The sequence below is a fragment of the Brachyhypopomus gauderio genome, unplaced genomic scaffold (genome assembly GCF_052324685.1).
Source record: "Brachyhypopomus gauderio isolate BG-103 unplaced genomic scaffold, BGAUD_0.2 sc62, whole genome shotgun sequence".
NCBI lineage: Eukaryota > Metazoa > Chordata > Actinopteri > Gymnotiformes > Hypopomidae > Brachyhypopomus > Brachyhypopomus gauderio.
The window spans coordinates 571,085-590,235 of record NW_027506883.1 but is presented as its reverse complement, the minus strand read 5'-3'; the positions used below and the strand labels follow the sequence as shown (position 1 = coordinate 590,235).

Below are 19,151 nucleotides of genomic sequence, written 5' to 3'. Positions count from 1 at the left end.
TTAAAAGAGAACAAAGACATGTGTGATCCTACCGAGATGTCCTTGTGTTACATTTCCTCTTCTCTGCTGTACTTACAGTGTGTCCACAGCGCCCCCTACCATGCTTTCAATGTATTACTCAAATGTACTTACTCAAAACATGCTGAGCTGAACGAAATTACACTAAGTATCATAAACCAAACTTGTCATGAAAACTGGCCTTTTGTTTTTCAAAACCTGTGCCAAATGTAATGAGAGTATCCACAGTCTTTCAAAATAATGTGTTTTTATTTTAGTTTTTTTTTTAGATCTAGCTACAAAGCAATCATGAAGCCAATTTCGTTTTATAGTCCTTTGCTCTAAATAAAAGTCCTTTAAACATGATGACCTTTGTATACTTTTAATATGTTAAAGTGACTCACGAGAAACAAAACACAAAATGGAGAACCCACAATACATTTTTCCAACAAATGTGATCTATATGATTCTGTATGTAATCTGTACATTTTCTGATACACTAATATGAATTTTCCATCTGTTGATGAAAATAAGTACTTGAGTAAAATGTAAAAGGCTTCTAACCATATCAGTGTAATATGAGGCCAGGTGGTGTAATGCTGTTTTTTACCTGCCACGAACACACCTAAACTCACCAGCTTACTCTTGCATTAGCCACCATGGTCAATGTCCAGACACTTGTGTATAGAGAGAGGGACATAGATAGATAGAGAGCGGGGGAGGGAGAGAGAGACAGAGGGAGAGAGAGAGAAGGAGAAAGAGAGGGAGTGAAAGTCACCCTTGGTTTGCACAACTGTTGTAAAAAGCGCTATATAAATAAAATTTGATTGATTGATTGATTGAAAGGGAGAGAGAGAGAGAGAGAGAGAGAGAGAGAGAGAGAGAGAGAGAGAGAGAGAGAACAGTACCCCTTAGCTTAGGCCAGTCATAACCTCCCATAACACTGCACTGAAGAACTACAGGTTAGCAACACACTTTCATTCGCCAGCATTTAGGCAACTGTCATTTTCACATCATCACAGTTCTGCCTGAGTGACGGATTAACGCTTCTAATGTCATGTAAATGACAGTATGAATGCATCAGTGTAACACATGCGCTTCTGGTAATGCTTGTTTCTAACAGAATGCTGAAAGCATCTAAAGAGTAAAATCTCCAGATTTGATTTACTCTGCTATTTTGCTTTGTTTTGAAGCTCACTTTGTTCAGAGAAAATGCACCCGCATTTCAACTTTAAAGCTGGAAAGCAAACATGGAGACGTTTGAGCACATTATGGCTCCACAGGGTTGCTCTCCACCGTGTGCAGTTGGAAGATGTTTCAAACCCCCTGAAGACGGCCTGTACCTGGACACAGTGAATAACTACATTAACGAGTCCTACGGGGGCGACGTTTGGAGGCTGACTGAAGCCCGGCCAGAGATCCCGCACCTCAAGTTTGTACGGCACCAGATGCACAAGCAAACGTCCTGCATTATGAATCAGTATCACAGACAGAGTCCAGCTGTGGACTGAAATGATTTTGTAATGGCGATCTAGTGAATATCTCTCCACTGCATGAGCAGAATTCATGTGAACACAGCAAACTGGCTCTGTTCTGTCTGTTTAAGTCTGTTAAACCTGGATTTGTAGATTAGATTCTAAAGATGAATAAAGGAATTTTAAATGCAGAAAACCTTCACTTTAGTTTAAAAATACAGTTGTTATAAGTCTGCAGAATTAGCCTAACAATGGCAAAATGTGTGAAATGAATTCTTGCTACCTACTTAGTTAACCTCGTGTAATAAAGTTACACCTCAAGTGTAAATGTATTGTTTTTTTGTTATAGTGACAATCTGATTCTTTGTCTGACTAAGGAAGCTGGAGACATCCTAAGAAAGACTCGTGATGAACTGACTTATTTGGGATCTACATGAAAAAATAAATAAGAAATTGTTAAGAGAAGATGCTCAATGTGATCATTAAAATAATTTTTGACAAGCATCCAAAATAAAATCTTAGCATATGATGCACATACCATGCCTTGTTATTTGTGTTTAGGCCATACTGTGATCATTACACGTCTTACAATTTGGATTCCAGCATTCATTGTCTAAACTGTGATCATTATAACATCAGATTAGGCTTTGCCAATTTTCCAGTTTTAAGCCAAATCTGCAGGGCTTTACTCAACTTCTGTGCTTGTGTGTGTGTGTGTGTGTGTGTGTGTGTGTGTGTGTGTGTGTGTGTGTGTGTGTGTGTGTGTGTGTGTGTGTCTCTCGGGTGCTGGGGTGTAATGTGCGAGACTTCATCACCGACCTGGAGAACCTCCACCAATACATCCACTTCTCATTCCCCAAAGTGCAGCCTCTCACTTCCTGTGTGGAGGAGTGTGAGACGTGTCCGACACTCCAGCGTCCAGCAGGAAGGGCCTCACTCCGCTTGTTAAAGGCAAGACTGACCACAGGAGTCCACCGGCGGGTGCAAGCCAGTGTGGAATTGGCCTTTTCTGTGTAGTTTACTCTGAAATAAACAACATCTATGTCACCAAAACAGTCAAATGTCCTTGATTCATTTTCAAGGTAATTTTAAGTGATGGATAGATTATATAACAGTGTATGGGTTGTATAACAGTGGTGTATTGGCCACAGGTTGTGTTAGTGTTGTGTTAGTGTTGTGTTAGCTTCTTCACCACAAGGACACTGTGCCCTTCATTACTGTTACTTTTCTGTTTAAATGTGGCAGTTTCAAATTGTTTTACTCTATTGCACTCTATTACATTGAATATCCACAGTGACTTGTCTGCAGGGCGACTGTCTCAGGTAGGTCCGTCAATTTTACAACCCAGACACTGAAGTGGAGATTCTGTCTAAAGAGGAAATGGAGAAAATGACACATGTTCATTCAGCAGCATGAGGTCAGACTGAGAAAAGGACTTCAACTCCTTAACAACAACCTTTAATAGAAGATGCTAAAGGAGTAGGAGACATAAATTAGACCACAACGTGCAGGTCAATTTGTACATTAGTGTAACTCCTACACTACTGTACATATACAAGATGAACTTTGACAATGCTGCATGTGAGCACCATATGCCTTAGCAGATGACAGCGCCTACGAAAACAGCTCCTGGTGATTATAAACACCTCCTTCCACACGTTCTCCTTCAGCAAGACCTCCCGCAAAGACGTGAGCATGTACAGCATCGGGCACAGCCTCAAGGAGGGCCAATGAAGAGTTTAGTATGGTGCAGCCCACACTGGAGTGCGGCTGGGACAACACAGGTAGGCCAGGGGGTTGTGGTGAGAATAGGCTCCCTGCATTCAATAATGCACAAGGTGCAAAAGGTATAATTATATGAATTATGAATTTATTCTTAGCCACTTATATATAGATGGAACAGGCTCAGTAGTCAAGGCAGGTCAGACATTATGTGGTATTTCTACTTCACCCCCTAATCAACGGTGACACATCATTTTATTTCACAGTTTCATAATCATCTGCTGTTCTTTGAAATCCACTCAATTAGCAAAATGAAATCAGCCTGGGATCAGCAACACAGATTGGATGTCAAGCTTACAGGGGATTTGTGGAATAAGGCATCTGATTATGTGCAATATCTTGTATTCTTTTAGTCCTCGTTTGGTTCTACGAGAGGCCAAACACCCAAAACCACCGTCAGAGTCAGGTGCAGCTGTGACTGGTGATATAAGTCTCCCAATGCTCTCAGTCACGGTCCTACTCTCTCTAAAATGTCTGAGTTTCTTTGGCAATCTTTTTGAGGTCCTTGGTACTGACCTGAAGCAATTTCTCCTATTTAAAGGAGCTCCTGAAGACAACTTCTATTAGTACTGTAGAAGCTGATATTGTGGCATTTATATCTCTGCCAGTGTGACTTTGAATTCTTTTTCTGTGGAAATTCCTCATAAATGTCGTTATTATTGTAAGTGTCTGGAGAAGGTAAAACGTTTCTCCATTCTGCAGAAGTGTTGCACCAAGTTGCACAAGTTCTCTATTTGTCCCTATTTATATGCAAAGTCCAAACATTTGTTTGTTTGTTTGTTTCTCATTTATTTTCATGTAATGTTTTCATTCCTCCTTTGGCAGGAAATATACAAGAAGGAATAACAAATGTGGGTGAGATGGTGAGTGGTGAGTGGTGAGGGGTGAGGGGTGAGTGGTGAGTGGTGAGGGGTGAGGGGTGAGGGGTGAGGGGTGAGTGGTGAGATGGGGAGGGGTGAAATGGTGAGTGGTGAGTGATGACGGGTGAGTAGTGAGGGGTGAGTCGTAATAAAAGTAACTCGTTACCAGGGAAAGTAACTATTTGCATTAAAGTAAAAAAAAAGTTATATGCCAATGAATAAGGATTTTTTTGAAAAAGCAGTTTTCACAGTCAGTTGAAATGAGTACATCAGAAAGGTGTTTAACTTTTGATATTTATTGCACATCCACAAACCAGTGCAGGATAAAATCCTTTAAAATTCCAAATCTTTGTTAAAAAAAAAAAGCAAAAGTAAACAGTTACACTATGTAAAGTGCATTTACATCTATCAAATTTAATTAAATTCTCTCAACCTGAGACAACTGGTTTATTCACAACAGAAGTAAACTTAAAAATAAAACCTCTATTCTTAATTAAATAAATCAAATACCCAGTCTGGTAGACATTCAGGAACTTCAAGTATTTTCTTAAATAATGTTTATTATCGCTCATTAAAATGCTCATTATTATTCGGCTTGCTCCTGACTCACAATTTCTGCCTCTTCTCCGTTTGTGTCGTGTGTCACTGGCGTGCTTCGGCGCGCGTGTAAAAACACTGGCTCTGGTTGGCTATCATAACGCTGCCTTAGCCAATCACTTACTGACTTGTTAAGTTAAATAGGTGTTACACTGAGAACTGTGACCTATCGAGATCTGTTACTCCTCACTAGCCTGGGCAGCGGTCCGCTCGGATTACTGTTAGCATATCAATATATAGTAACGCACCGCTTTTAATGACCAGTAACGTCAATGGCGTTGTAACGACAGGAAAAGTAATTAATTATATTATCCTGTTACTGACTAAATGACGCCGTTACCGTTATTTGCAACACTGGAAGTGAATATATAAATGTTTTGATGACAGTAAAATGTTGTTGTGCAATATAGAATATAGATTAATTTCACAATTAGAACAAAAAACCCATTTTCTGCTGAGCGTGATTCAAACCAAAGTTTTGGTTTATATATATTTGTTTTATATTCTATATTTTAATATTTTGTAATAACCTGTTATGGTCTACGTTCAAACTGGCAAAAGCACTTTATCTTGATGCCATGTTTATTGTAATTGTTTTTGTTTTTTTTTTACTTCAATAAAAAAAAAAATCACATAATTCCACATGACGTCATAATACCTACTCTGTCGCCATGACAACGTCATAACAAATGAGGGTATATAATTGCGTGTACAGTATAATTCATATGAGTGTGTGTAAAGATGATGTCGTGGAGAGATATCAAAAGGTGCTGTCTCTGGTGCTGGTGCTGTGGAGGAACCCAAGATGATTCTGACACAGAGGAGATATACGGAAGAGACAGCAGTAAAAAGAAAAAAAGAAAAAACAGAAGAGAATCAAAACAGGAGCCCGAAAACGCCCATGGCCTGAGTGAGTAAATGAGTTCAATGGCGACGACTTATTTGGGGGCGTGCAGAAAAGACATTTTTAAACACAAGATCCACATTCAGGCTTCCTAAATCACATAAGAGCTCTCCCTTTTAGCGACGCCTTTCCGCGTCTCCCCTATAAACCAGTTATACTTTCGCGAGTGACCGTAGCGCGCGACTCCGCCCACCTCGCGCGCGACTCCGCACACCTCGCGACTCCACCTCGCGACTCCGCACACCTCGCGCTAACCTCCGCGAACGGCGGACGTTCATGAGCGTTTATCCTCTGAACACACGACTTCGCAGTATTACAGCAGTATTATGTCTAAATATCTAGTTAGGACAAAACTAGAGTGCTCAATGAACTAAGTTAAAATCACTGTAACTCCCGAATATCATCTGTAGCGTTTTTATGCACAACGCGTTCGTTTGAAAACATTTCTCCGTCGTCCCTGCTGCTTGCATGAGTTAAATACATTTTGCTTTACAGTGTGAAGATATTTCCCTGCTTTATTCCTGGTTGGCTCTTTGAGTCATAAAAATATAAAACAGTTCAGTTCAGTATATGTTCTATTAGTGTGAGCGTAAGGCAGGTATACTGGTAAACGCTTGTCTGAGTTTAAACTGACTTTCACATGGTAATATTTGCTTAACTGTGGTTTTTCGTTGCTTTAATGTTACTTACCTCTTACATAAGTGTTGCTTAAATTATTTTATTAGCCGTTAGCGGTTAGGTTAACTTGATTCTCCCAAACCTGCGCGAACGGCGGAAGCGTTTAAATACTTGCCGCGCAGTGTTGTCCGAAACAATATGTGGTAATAAAAAAAAACAGGGGAATGAACATTTACCTGACGAATTTTAATGTTCCCTTGCGTTTCAGGTTTGAAAAGTGCTGGAATTGAGGCTAAAGTAAAATACTTGAAATTGTAACTACTTCGTTTCACAACAAATAATCTGTCTGACTGAACAATTCTCTTGTATTACGTTAACAAATACGAGCCTCTTGTAATTCCAGGACATGAGAGAACGTGAAGACGTTAAGATTGGGCGTTTTGAAAATAAACAACCATTAATAATATGATAAAAAAGCGAATTATTTCGAGTATATGTATAAATATTTAACTTTATTAAGTTTAACGTGCTGGGAAATATTGAACTGGACCTTTAAAGTGGCGTACAAGTGCTTTAATTCCACCTTATAAAGGTGTATGAACCCTGCAAACATGACTTTGTTCATTGGGCTGAATCGCGGCGCGCGCGAAAAATTCGAGAGGTGCACGACCTGGCGAATCGACAGCGCGAGACCCTCGGGCGGATCCACCGCGATTACGTCAATTTCGCCGCGCGGACCCTCGTGCCGCTCGCTAGGGGGTGTATTGAAATGAAATACAATTAGATAATCTTTTTTCTTCATTTACATAATCAACATGTATTTTAATCACTGGGTTTTAAGTTTAAGTTCGAAAACATGCATTTTTATTTCTTTACCTAATACATCACTTTAAGCCAGTATCAATAGTATGGCTGTCATCATTCATGCACCAATCAAGCTTTGAATATATTTCTGGCTTCAAAAATATGACCATCAACATGCCCCCTCATTATGTTTTACTGCCCCCCCAAGCAAAGCAGTCCAGAACCGTCAAATACAGTGAAACCGATATAATTTTGAAAAATACCGTGATATAGAATTTTGGTCATACCGCCCAGCACTAAATCAGACTCTTGTAAACAGTTTACTCACTATGCATCTTTATGCCTGTAGCAGTACTGGAAGTCTGTTATTATTGAAAATCATTAATAAATTGCAATAGTCACTGTAATAATTCACAGGAAACAAATAGTGACGGCTTACTGCTATTAGTGTTATTAGTGCACAATTAGTTACATGTTACTTCTATGTTCCAGGTAGCATTAAGTGAATTTGGTGTTTATTGGTAAAACCAATAAGTGAAAAATAGAAAAAGAAATTGATAATTTGACAGGTTAATTTTTATGAAGTCAGTGGTGTAGCTATGGCAACACAAACAAACCCAGGATAGTCTCAATATAAATCCAATAATAATGATTCAATTACATTTGTGTCTTTCTGCTTGGCTGTATTGTAAAAAATACAGCCAGGCCTGGTACCTTATTAATTTTTATTTATTGATTAGAAAAAGTCTTTGAAGGGATTTTTTATGGGTTGTGTATAGTTATTTTGGTTTTAGTGGTGTTAAATTTTCATTTTAACAGCCAAGCGTAATTCCAATGTTATTCTACATTTAAATTCATACAGAATCTTATGATAACATCTCTGATAATCCGATCACATCGAATTTGTCAGAACTTCATTGGTCAATACCAGACAAATTAAATTATAAAAAAATAATAACACAGCTCAGCTGAAAAATACTCATCTGACATTTTCATGTAGTATTACTGTTTGTTGAAAAAAATTCTTTGTTTTACCAGAAGCCACTTTTATAAAGAGTGACATTGACCTGGACGAGCCTGAGATCTGCAAACCACCACTAGGTAAACAAAAGACATGCATAGAGATTCTCAAACTGATAACATGTTTTGTATTTTTCTGACATCAACATGTTCAATACAGAGTAACAGAAAATACACTGATCAAATGAAACATCATCTGTTATTACCATGCAACATTTACCATGCAAAAATCTTTTTTGCAGTAGCACCTTTGGACAAAAGTGCTGTGGATGAAGCCTGTGAGGAGTTCCATTATGATGTCCTTGATGAGAGTGGGGACTCTTGTAGCCGACCTCTAGGTGAGCAAGACATATTCATAAAAAATCCCTTTCTGATAACACATTTGCTAATTTGATTACATTAACCTGTTCAATAGCTTTTAATATCAATGCAAGACATGCTTATATTAACACAGTTCAGCTGAAAAACATTCAGCTGGTATTATCATATAATAGTTAATTAATGTATGTTGAAAAAAACTTTTGTTTTTCCAGAAGCACTTGTGAGTAAAAGTTCTCTGGACGAGGCCTGGGAGGAACTCCTCTACGTTCTCCTGGATGAGACTGAGGACTCTGACAAGCTATCTCTAGGTGACTAAGACACATTCATACAGAATCTCAAGCTGATAACATGTTGGGTTTTAAGACTTGTTTTAAAAATGGGCAGTGAAGGGGCTTGTCTAACATGCAGTGGTAGGTTGTTCCATAATCTAGGAGCAGCGGTGGACAAAGCTCTACCCCCCTGAGCTTACGCTTTGACCTCGGCACCTCCAGCGGCAGCTGACCAGCTGACCTGAGGCCCCGAGCGGTGGTGTGGGGATGGAGCAGCTCGGCGTAATATAAGCTTACATTAACTCAATTAGGCTTACATTAACTCAATCAAATTCTGCCGCTTAACTTCTGGCGTCTCCTGCCACAGGGCGTATGGTGTCACATGCATCCCTGTAGGGAAGAGCAGGGCTGCCTTTGTAATTCACCGAATGATGGAAAATATTTATTACAAAAAAAACTATATGCACTTGAACTTACAACTATTAATATATTTTGATTTAAGCTTCACTTCAAATGTTTCTTCTTGGGGATTGAAGTGTGAGGGTGAGAGAGAGATTACGTGCATGGGTTGGGTTAGAATATGTGTATGTCTTTGTGTTTCTGATTTGTCAAAATGTCCTCAGACTGTGGCATGAATGTTCATCACAAGTGCCAAACTAAAGTGGCTAATCTGTGTAGCATCAGCTAGAACCTACTGGCTGAGTCACTCACTCAGCCAGGTGAGTCTGGATGTGTAAAAATGTACTGTACATCTCTGTAGATGCGTCTCCATGCGGTCCTCTGTGTGAGGGTTCGAGTCCTCGCCCCCCATCCAGGATCAGCCACCAGACACGCATCACTGCCAAGCACTTTACGTTCCACAAAGTACTGGGCAAGGGAAGCTATGGCAAGGTAGAGTCTTCCCCTTCACGCGGCTCCCGCGTCCTCCACACACGCACTGACTGTGTCTCTCTTCACTTCTCCTGACTATTCACTTATCATTTTTACATGTCTGTCCTTTTGCCCTTCTATTGTTAAATACTATCTCCCATATACTATCTACCAAACACTATTCTATCAAATCTTCATATTTCATGTGTGTGTGTGTGTGTGTGTGTGTGTTTCTTTCACTCTGGTCTGATTGTCTATTTCTCTCCCTTGGTCCCTGCTCAGGTTTTTCTGGCTGAACTCAAGTGCAGTGAGGCTTGGTTTGCCATCAAAGCCATGAAGAAGGATGTGGTGCTGGAGAAGGATCATGTAGAGTCCACCATGGTGGAGAAGCGGGTGCTAGCCCTGGCCTGGGGCAACCCCTTCCTTACCCACCTTTACTCCTCCTTTCAGACCAAGGTAGTAAAGAACAAATGAAAGGTTATATTATACAGTTCCTCCATCTCTCAGTCAACAGTAATGGGATGTCCAGCAGGACTCTTTTGTATAGGCAGTAATTAACCACACCAGGCATTGTCACAACTGTTTACTGTACCTTATACTTCATGGAATCACTGTGGTATTTAGATGATTGTTGAGTCAGTAATTCTGCTTGTACTCATACCAAAGTGTTTATGGCATTGTCTGCATGTTAGGAGTACTTGTACTTCGTAATGGAGTACCTGAACGGAGGTGACCTGATGTTCCACGTAGAACAGACAGAACACTTTGACCTCTACAGAACCACGTGAGGCAACACACACACACACACACACACACACACACACACACACACACACACACACACACACACACACACACACACACACACAGTGATGTTTTTTTGTATGCCTTATATAAATATAAACGTAGGTGTGTGTAATTATAGTCCGGTCTGATGGCTCCTGGTTTGTTTCTTCCTTCCAGATTCTATGCAGCTGAAATCGTGTGCGGACTGCAGTTCCTTCACGGAAAAGGCGTCATCCACAGGTTATACACACAAACAAAGCTAAATGAACATTCTGTACCTTCTCCTTTACTGTTCTTGTCTACTAAAGCACATTTTTGTAATTCTCTCCTGCATTAGGGATCTCAAGTTGGACAATGTGATGCTCGATGGAGAAGGTCACATAAAGATAGTGGATTTTGGCTTGTGTAAAGAGAACGTTTCCGGAGACAATCTTGCCACATCCTGCTGTGGGACACCAGACTACGTTGCCCCTGAGGTATGAGATGGCATCAAATGAATTTGACATTGAATGTTCTCACCTGTAGCAATGTCAATGTAATTCAGTATGCCCTCTTAGAGACCATGAATGTGTGTTTGTGTGTGTGTGTGTGTGTGTAGATTCTTCGGCATAAGCCGTATTCATTTTCAGTGGACTGGTGGTCGTTTGGTGTGGTGGTGTATGCGATGCTGACTGGTGAGCTTCCATTCAATGGAGATAATAAACGTGAGCTTTATAGGTCCATCCTTAAGGACACACCTGTCTTTCCTGACTTGATCACTGTGGATACCAGAGACCTGCTAGAACAAGTAAGCATGCACAAAACCACACCTGATGACACATTAATAATAGTAATAATAATAACACTACTTCACAACCAAGATGAACCGAGCTTTGCTATTATGCGCTTAGAAAGGAGACACACTGAGATACTTCTATTATGAATAATATTCTTGCTTTTGTTTTCTTCAATGAACAAAGCTGCTTGAGCGAAACCCGTTTCGTAGACTGGGTGCTGTGGGTGACATCAGAGGCCAGGCATTCTTCGAGACCATTGACTGGTCTGCTCTGGAGAGGAGAGAAATTGAACCTCCTTACAAGCCAAAAGTGGTATGAGCTTTCTTTCCATCTCTTACAGTTCTCTCTCATTCTCTTTTTTTTTTTTTTTTACTTTTCATACTGTATGCTCATTCATCATGTGATTTGCTTCCATTCTCCTCCACCCACAGACATCACCCAACGACTGCAGCAACTTCGACGATCAGTTTTTAAATGAGGAGCCCCACCTGTCCCAGTGTGAGAGTAGTTCGGTTGACTCCATGGACGAGAATGCCTTTGCCAGCTTTTCCTTCATCCACCAGAGCATGGAGGAGCTCCTGCAGAAATGATGGACAACCTGCTTCCCATTTGTACTGCGTCTTTGTACTGCATACTTTGTTACTGAAAGTATAGATAAAAATATATAACTAACAAATTTTCCTGTAAAATAACAGTAAAGACCTGGCAGCTGGGTTGCCATTATGTTACTGTAAAATTAACATTTTTTTTACTGTCATTAAAATTTACAGTTTTGTACTGTTAATGAGAAATACAGTAAAGGACTGTTTTTATTACTTTCCTGTAAAAAAAAACCGGTAAACAACTGCAGTTGATTTCCCATTATGTTGCTGTAAATTTAACACATTTTTACTGTTACTAAAATTTACAGTTTTGTACTGTTATTGAAAAAATACAGCATTCAATTTTGTTTTGTGAATTTAGAACAGCAGTATGTAATTGCAATGTGAAAAAAACACAGCTTCTTAATGCACTTTGCCTTTTATTTTAACATAAATTTATATTCTCTACATTCAAATAGTGCCTTCTTTGCATAAAAAAAAACAAACAAACAAACAAAAAAACACCACAACCCTTTGACTGAAAATAGTGCAATAAAAGAAAAAGGCATTCAGACTTGGAAATATTGATATGTGTGACGGGCAGGTGTGAGCAACTAAAAAGGAAGCGATCACGCCAAGTCTCAGGAAAAGAGGATGGTTTAATAGAAAGTGTGCAAACCAAAAACCTGTGCATTGTTCCAAATGAAGGAAATAATAACCAGCAGTCAACTGGTACAAAGACAAGACATATATAGACGAACAAACGACCCTCAGGTGAGACAGATCACGGGTCCCGCCCACCTGAGGGATGAACATCACATGACCAAAACAGGACAGCTGCCGCTGTAACCGGGGGCGACCGGCAGGGGGCCCCCCCACAACGTGACAATATGAAACTAGTGACAATATAACGGTTCCGATAATTAAACAACAGGAACAAACCAGACAAAGACAAACTTCAGACATGTATAACAGCAATTCAGACTTTCCACCCTGTAATTGAGACAGAAAGGTTGTGAGGGAAAAATATTTTTTAAAACACAGAATATTTTGAAAAGAAAGTGATCACTGTCAGTCCAATCTGACCATTTACCGTGTAAGAGATTAAAGGCCTTTAGTTCTCAGTTACATTTGTGACACACTCACTTGCTGATTCAGAAATACTCCATATTTTAAGGAATTTGAGTTCCAATTTCATGTGAAGCAAATAACTAAAACATGAAAACTAATAAAGTGCACTTGCGTAAATTCTGTTTAAACAAAATACTGTATCAAATAACTAAGCCTAAATTGTCCAGTTTACAGTCAGAGGGCCATTGTGGGATACAAATAAGATAAAATATATAAAAAGGTTCTTATGGAGAACATAACCACTTATAGCACATGCCTTGACATAAAAACAAACCAACATAACTGTAACATCATTCTTTATGGCAAAAGGTCCATCCACAGGCCTGGAACAGTTATTATAAAGTCTTTCTCAGATCTACACCTGTACTGTATGTCTGAGTTGCTGTCCAAAGCTGTGAATGCAACAGGAAGTCAATATCCTGAAACTCAGCAATGAGGAGCAAGAGGAGGAGGAGAGGGAGTGTGGCGAGACAGAGGACAGAGAACAGAGGACAGAGGGACACCTCGTCCTGCAGAATGTTCACGGCACAGTGGAGAATGTATTTCAACAAGACCAACTGTGTTGCACCATAAACGCATATATCTGGTACAACAATACAATAACAGCCTATCTGAATCACAAGTCAAATATCGTCTTTCTTTACAGAATGAGTTTTAATTATGCCAGCAGGTGTTTGTCTGCATCCTCTGCAGGAGCACAGCAGTGACCCAATACAACAGCTCTGCTAACTCTGGAGAAGACCAGATGGAGTTGCTTGCATTTCAGACACTGGTTAGATGCGCTTTCACAGTTCCAAAGCACCTCCTCCCAACCACCCCGACCAGCTTAGCAACACGCTTACTCGCTGTCACAGTGCAAGAAGCTGGAGGATCATTGTCCAAAATTTCAACCGATTCTTTGCAGGCTTGGACAGCATGGCAGAAGACACCATATTTATAGTCATAAATCCAGGCTACAGAATTATAGCCCCAGTCAGGGTTGCTGCATGTTTTTTGTGAGTCTGAGCTGAAGAATTACAGTCAGCCAGCACCCCAGACTGTTGTTTACAACACTCATAACTACACTGAAGTTCCTTTAAATGTTATGTGTCCATTTTTCACTGTTGTTTAGGTAACTGCAGCAATACCATATTCAAGGACATATGGGAGTTACCCGACAAACCGCTCTATCTGACGGGCTAGGTGAACCTCCCTCAGTGGGACTCACCCGAGAAACCGCTCTATCTGAAAGGCCAGATGGACGTCCCTCAGCGGGACTCACCCGAGAAACTGCTCTATCTGAAAGGCCAGATGAACGTCCCTCAGTGGGACTCACCCGAGAAACCGCTCTATCTGACGGGCCAGATGAACGTCCCTCAGTGGGACTCACCCGAGAAACCGCTCTATCTGACGGGCCAGATGAACGTCCCTCAGTGGGACTCACCCGAGAAACCGCTCTATCTGAAAGGCCAGATGAACGTCCCTCAGTGGGACTCACCCGAGAAACCGCTCTATCTGACGGGCCAGATGAACGTCCCTCAGTGGGACTCACCTGAGAAACCGCTCTATCTGAAAGGCCAGATGAACGTCCCTCAGTGGGACTCACCCGAGAAACCGCTCTATCTGAAAGGCCAGATGAACGTCCCTCAGTGGGACTCACCCGAGAAACCGCTCTATCTGAAGGGCCAGATGAACGCCTCTCAGTGGGACTCAGCCTCTGCTGTGGCAGCATGTCTTTATCTAGCGCAAAATGAATTTTCATTCCAAGCATACCTTGACCTGACAGAATTTAAACTGCTTGACAGCTAGTATGATCAAATCATGTCCCTGCACCAATGCACCAGACCTTTCACGTCATTTGATTAAGCATTCTACACATCTAATTTAATTATGTAGATTTATTCCCACAGCAAGGAAATGACAAAAGGACTGCTTGACAGGAATTACACCCCTGATGACTGCAAATACACCATATGGTCAAACGTATGCAGAGACGTGACCATCAAACTTCATACGAGCTTTCTGGACACCCCATTCCAAAACCATTAGCATTAATATGGAGTCATCAATTAATATTTAAAAAGTGTCAAAAAGCAAACAGTCTAAAATGCTTTTGTATGCGGCAGCATTAATATTGCCCTTCACTGGAACTATGGATCCTGACCCTTGCCTAAAAAAACATCTCCAGACATTCATTCTTGCTCTCCAAACTTTATTGTTGGCACTGTGCTATTTGTAAATAGTGTTCTTCTGGCATACACTAAACCCAGATTCATCCATCAGACTGCCAGGTTGTGGAGACTGATTCATCACTCCAGAGAACACGTTTAACACATTTTACTGCTTCAGCATTCAGAGTTCTTTACACCACTCCAACCAACACTTGGGATTGTACGTCGTGATCTTTGGCATGTGTGCAATTGCTCAGCCATTTCATGAAGCTCCTGACCCACAGTTCTTCTGATGTTGCTTCCACAGCCCTGTAATGGGCAATACAGCAGACAGGCAAGTTTTCCTCACCACACACTCTGCTCGTGTGTGTGTGTGTGTGTGTGTGTGTGTGTGTGTGCAGGGACTGCAGCTACATCGTCGAGCTGCTGATGCCTCCGGGTTCTTTCATTTTACGTTACGATTGCACAATCCAATTAATTGACTAGGGCAGATCTTACAGAACAGAAGGTTCACACCAAACAAATTTCATGTCTCTGAGCTCTTCAATATGACCATTGCTACCAGTGTCTGTATATGGAGTCTGCATTGCTGAGGGCTTCCACACCTTAGAATGGCTGAAGCGGAGTCATTAAGGGAGTATCTACAAAGTGTGTCCACATTTTCAGCATCGAGACGGTGGAGGACATGATTAGAATGTGTGTCTACGTCAGTGAGCTGACCCTGCATCAGTTCACCCTGGCTGGAACTCAGCAATCACGGAACTACGGCTGACTCTGGACCAGCTACTAGCACTTTACTCTTAAGACTGTGGGGTGGCACTTAAGACAGCACAGATTAAATCAAACGTAAAGAATGGCCTGCAGCATTATGAAACAGATATTTCATCCCCTTATTGCAGTAGTACTGCTGGTGGACTAATGGATTTCCTATTGTGCTTGCAAAGGTAATAGAATGTCTTGCGTTTACTGAGTGTCTAGCTGAAGTCTGTAGCTAAGGGTCTAGGGTGGAAGGTTGTACAGGGAAATGTGCTCTGTGTGTTCAGGAGCAGCAGAAATAGCCTCAGCTACAAGAGACCATTAAGAAGCTGGATGAGAAGAAAAAGAGAGACAACTCCCTGCTGTATGCCATGATACCAAAAGCTGTGGCTGACAGACTGTGCAAAGATATCACAGCACTGGAGACCTGTCAGGTAAACACTCTCTCTCTCACACACACACACACATACACACACACACACACACGCACAGTATTTTTTAAGCTTGGTTAGTAGGCTAGACTTTATCACATTTATGTAAGCAGTAATAACCTTTTGTCCTACTGTCACATTAATTTCTCATCAGCAGGTTTAATTAAATCATTTATCCTAAATAAGCAAAACATGGTACAATTCTCGTCTTTTTGCGTCATACCTGCTTTGTGATTTGATGCTGTTGCTGCTGGTCTTATCCAGGTGTTCCCAGATGTGACCGTCCTGTTTTATGATGTAGTACTTCAATGAGATCTGCATCCACATCACACTTATGAAATCGACATTGTTTTCAACACCTTCTTTGAAAAGCACAATGCCTACAAGGTAGCAACAGCTCCTACAAAACAAAGCGCATGCACCAGATCTATAAACACATAGATTTCTAACCTGCTCATTATCGAGTGTTCAATTAAAGAACTTTAGGGTTTTTTTTAGGGCAAGCAGCAAATCAACAGAAGACAGCCTGGAATTCTTAACCATAAAATTAAACATCAGCACAGCATGTTTGAAAATCAACTATACAAATGTTCATAAAACATTCCCTGACATAGCAATTCTAATAAAATTCCCCTGACATGGTAATTCTAATAAATGTCTCTTGTTCTCAGGTGGAAACCATTAGAGATGCTCACATGGTGGTGGTTGGTGGTCCAATGAGACATTTCACACCCATCATATCTGTGACGTGGCCTTAGACGTGGTGAGCTCCATCAGCCACCTCAAAGACCTCCACTGTGGACCACGCTCAGGGATAATGTAATACTTTGTGATATTTTATGTAAAAAGGGTAGGCAAAATAGGTTTTTGGCTTCAGACTACACCTTTGTGGTCAGAGAATAGCTTTGGTAAATTAGTCAATTATGTTTATTAGTGGTTGTGTTACTGTGACCAAAACAAAGTGTTAAATCAATCAGTTCCGCGTTGGTAGAGGTCTAGACAGATGGCTGAGAACTATAGTGCTCATTTCAGAAAATGACACCCAATGCTTTAATTAAAACATTTGTAACATGTTTGTGATATATTTTGTAAAACTATATTTTGCCATCCCAGACATGCTGCAGAGATAACAAACCTGTGGGCACAAGGTCAAATTCAAAGTGGGTATGTGCAGTGAAGATGAATGCAGACATTTTGACAAGAGCATTTGTAATATTGTTTCCAGGGACCCGTTCTGGCCAGGTGGTGGCCTGGGTTGTGGCACTCAAGACGCCACTGTCTGTTTGGAGACACAATGAACACATCACGCGTGGAATCCAGCGCAGTGGTGAGAGATGATTTAACGGTGTCACCTGTTTAATAACCATTTTCTCATTAACAAATAATGAGGCACCCAGCCGGAGGTAAGGTGGCAGGTCCCAGGACAAACATAGGATTAGGAATGTTAATCACGTTAATTTGAACCAGGAGGTAATAATGAATGTCCTGTTCATCAGTGTCTTTCTGGGTGTTTAGGGCATGCAAATGCACATTAGTCAGACCACCAAGGAGCACTTGGAACACGAGCCATATATCACAGAAGAGAGGAGCAAGATTTTTGTAAAAATACCTTTCATTCTCCACTGACATCCAGTCTGCTGAAATTACAGTGACATCATGTGTAATATGTAGCCTCCAGCTAATATTACTAATGATGAGATTGAGATTTTATTGGCTATGTTTTTGAGTAATTGGAGTTCTATGGAATTAGGTAATTTAGAGAGAAAGAGAGAAATCCGCTTCCTGTTTAAGGATAAGTGTAAGGGCTATATGAAGACATACTGGCTAAAAAGACAGAAGCACCTGACCTTTAAGACTGAGCTTTGGTTTGGCAGTGAACAGAAGGACTCTGAGGACAGAAGTTAATGGGTGACTGGTGTTTGTGGGGGAAGTTCAGCAATCTCAACTCTACTAAACTATAAATCAGTAGAATAGAAAGGAACAGAATAGAATACAGTAGAAAAGCATAAAAGATGGACTGCTTTAATCAAAACAAATATAACAAATATAACCATCAGGATTAGTATAGCCTGCTAAACGTAGCCTAGCTGTTTCTTTGCTTTTATGCAGATCAACATGTATGAACTAACACTAAGTGATCTAACGCCAACTTAAAACGTCTCCAAAGAGGATCAGGCATGAGGCAAGTCCACTCCAGCAGACCTGCGCACTGACACACTACCACCACTGGAGGGCACTACAGACACAACCACAGTCCCAAACGAGCCCCAAGAGAACGAGAAGGTCAAAAATACAACAAAGCAGTGTTTCGACTTGGGCAAAGAACAGTAGAGTACTGCCCCTGCTCGTGGTCAGAAGAAAGCAATCCCTGCACTTAATAAAACACACAGCTTCAGAAACCAGTATACACAGTACCCAGCCAACCTGTCCATGCACAGCCTGCAATATTCTGTGAGAAGAAAGCCAAGATTCACCTTGTAACATAACTGAAAAGAAACTCCTTTAACCACCCCTGCTCCACTGACAGAACAAATCTAGGAGCAGGTCAACTAAATTTATTTAGTAGAGCCGTGGAACAGGAATAATAGGTCTCGTGGAGATTCACTATCCATTTACCACCTGTTGACTGTTAGAGGTCTCAGCAATGCTGCCACAGCAGTACGCGCACCAGACACGCTGAATTAATGCACCTGCTAGAGTTTAGGGATTTAATTGGCTCCTATATGCTCAAACAAAATAATATGATTCAGTGGTTCATCTGTATCTCCGTCCCCCTTTGGTGTTCTTTCTTTTCCTGGACACCCCACACACTACAGGGGGAGAAGTATGTTGTGCAGACATGGAAACTGCAAATATAATGCTGGGAAGGGGTTGACAAGTACACCTTACAACGATTCTGCAGGACAATCACCTGCAATTAAAGGGAGAAACCCAAACCACATAATCAAAGAATGCCACCCGAAAGAAAAATGCTCAGATGTCCCCTCCAGGCTTATGTAGAGTGACAGTAAGTCTTACTGTCC

The 19,151-nt window shown here is 40.9% G+C and overlaps 1 protein-coding gene and 1 long non-coding RNA gene across 2 annotated transcripts; one reads left to right on the top strand and one right to left on the bottom strand.

Annotated features, from left to right (window-relative positions):
* The first annotated feature begins 5,451 nt into the window (after nucleotides 1-5,451).
* On the top strand, nucleotides 5,452-11,804 carry LOC143489497 (protein kinase C delta type-like). Its single transcript, XM_076988569.1, has 12 exons — nucleotides 5,452-5,621; nucleotides 8,076-8,138; nucleotides 8,300-8,395; nucleotides 8,591-8,686; nucleotides 9,408-9,538; nucleotides 9,800-9,973; nucleotides 10,210-10,301; nucleotides 10,481-10,543; nucleotides 10,641-10,779; nucleotides 10,902-11,090; nucleotides 11,263-11,391; nucleotides 11,511-11,804. The coding sequence occupies exons 1-12, from the start codon at nucleotides 5,453-5,455 to the stop codon at nucleotides 11,667-11,669; spliced, it is 1,500 nt and encodes a 499-aa protein (XP_076844684.1). The 5' UTR covers nucleotide 5,452; the 3' UTR covers nucleotides 11,670-11,804.
* On the bottom strand, nucleotides 10,050-17,386 carry LOC143489498 (uncharacterized). Its single transcript, XR_013124696.1, has 3 exons — nucleotides 16,352-17,386; nucleotides 11,568-11,721; nucleotides 10,050-11,349 (listed from the first exon to the last, which is right to left on the bottom strand). It is a non-coding gene; the product is annotated as an uncharacterized LOC143489498 (long non-coding RNA).
* Between the last annotated feature and the right edge of the window lie 1,765 nt (nucleotides 17,387-19,151).

What these genes read in the sequence shown, in the direction of transcription:
- LOC143489497 (XM_076988569.1), top strand. Translation starts at nt 5,453, where the DNA reads ATGATGTCGTGGAGAGATATCAAAAGGTGCTGTCTCTGGTGCTGGTGC. An exon ending in ACTCCTCCTTTCAGACCAAG is followed by an intron (nt 9,974 to 10,209) that starts GTAGTAAAGAAC and finishes TCTGCATGTTAG; the next exon opens with GAGTACTTGTACTTCGTAAT. An exon ending in CTCCTTACAAGCCAAAAGTG is followed by an intron (nt 11,392 to 11,510) that starts GTATGAGCTTTC and finishes CTCCACCCACAG; the next exon opens with ACATCACCCAACGACTGCAG.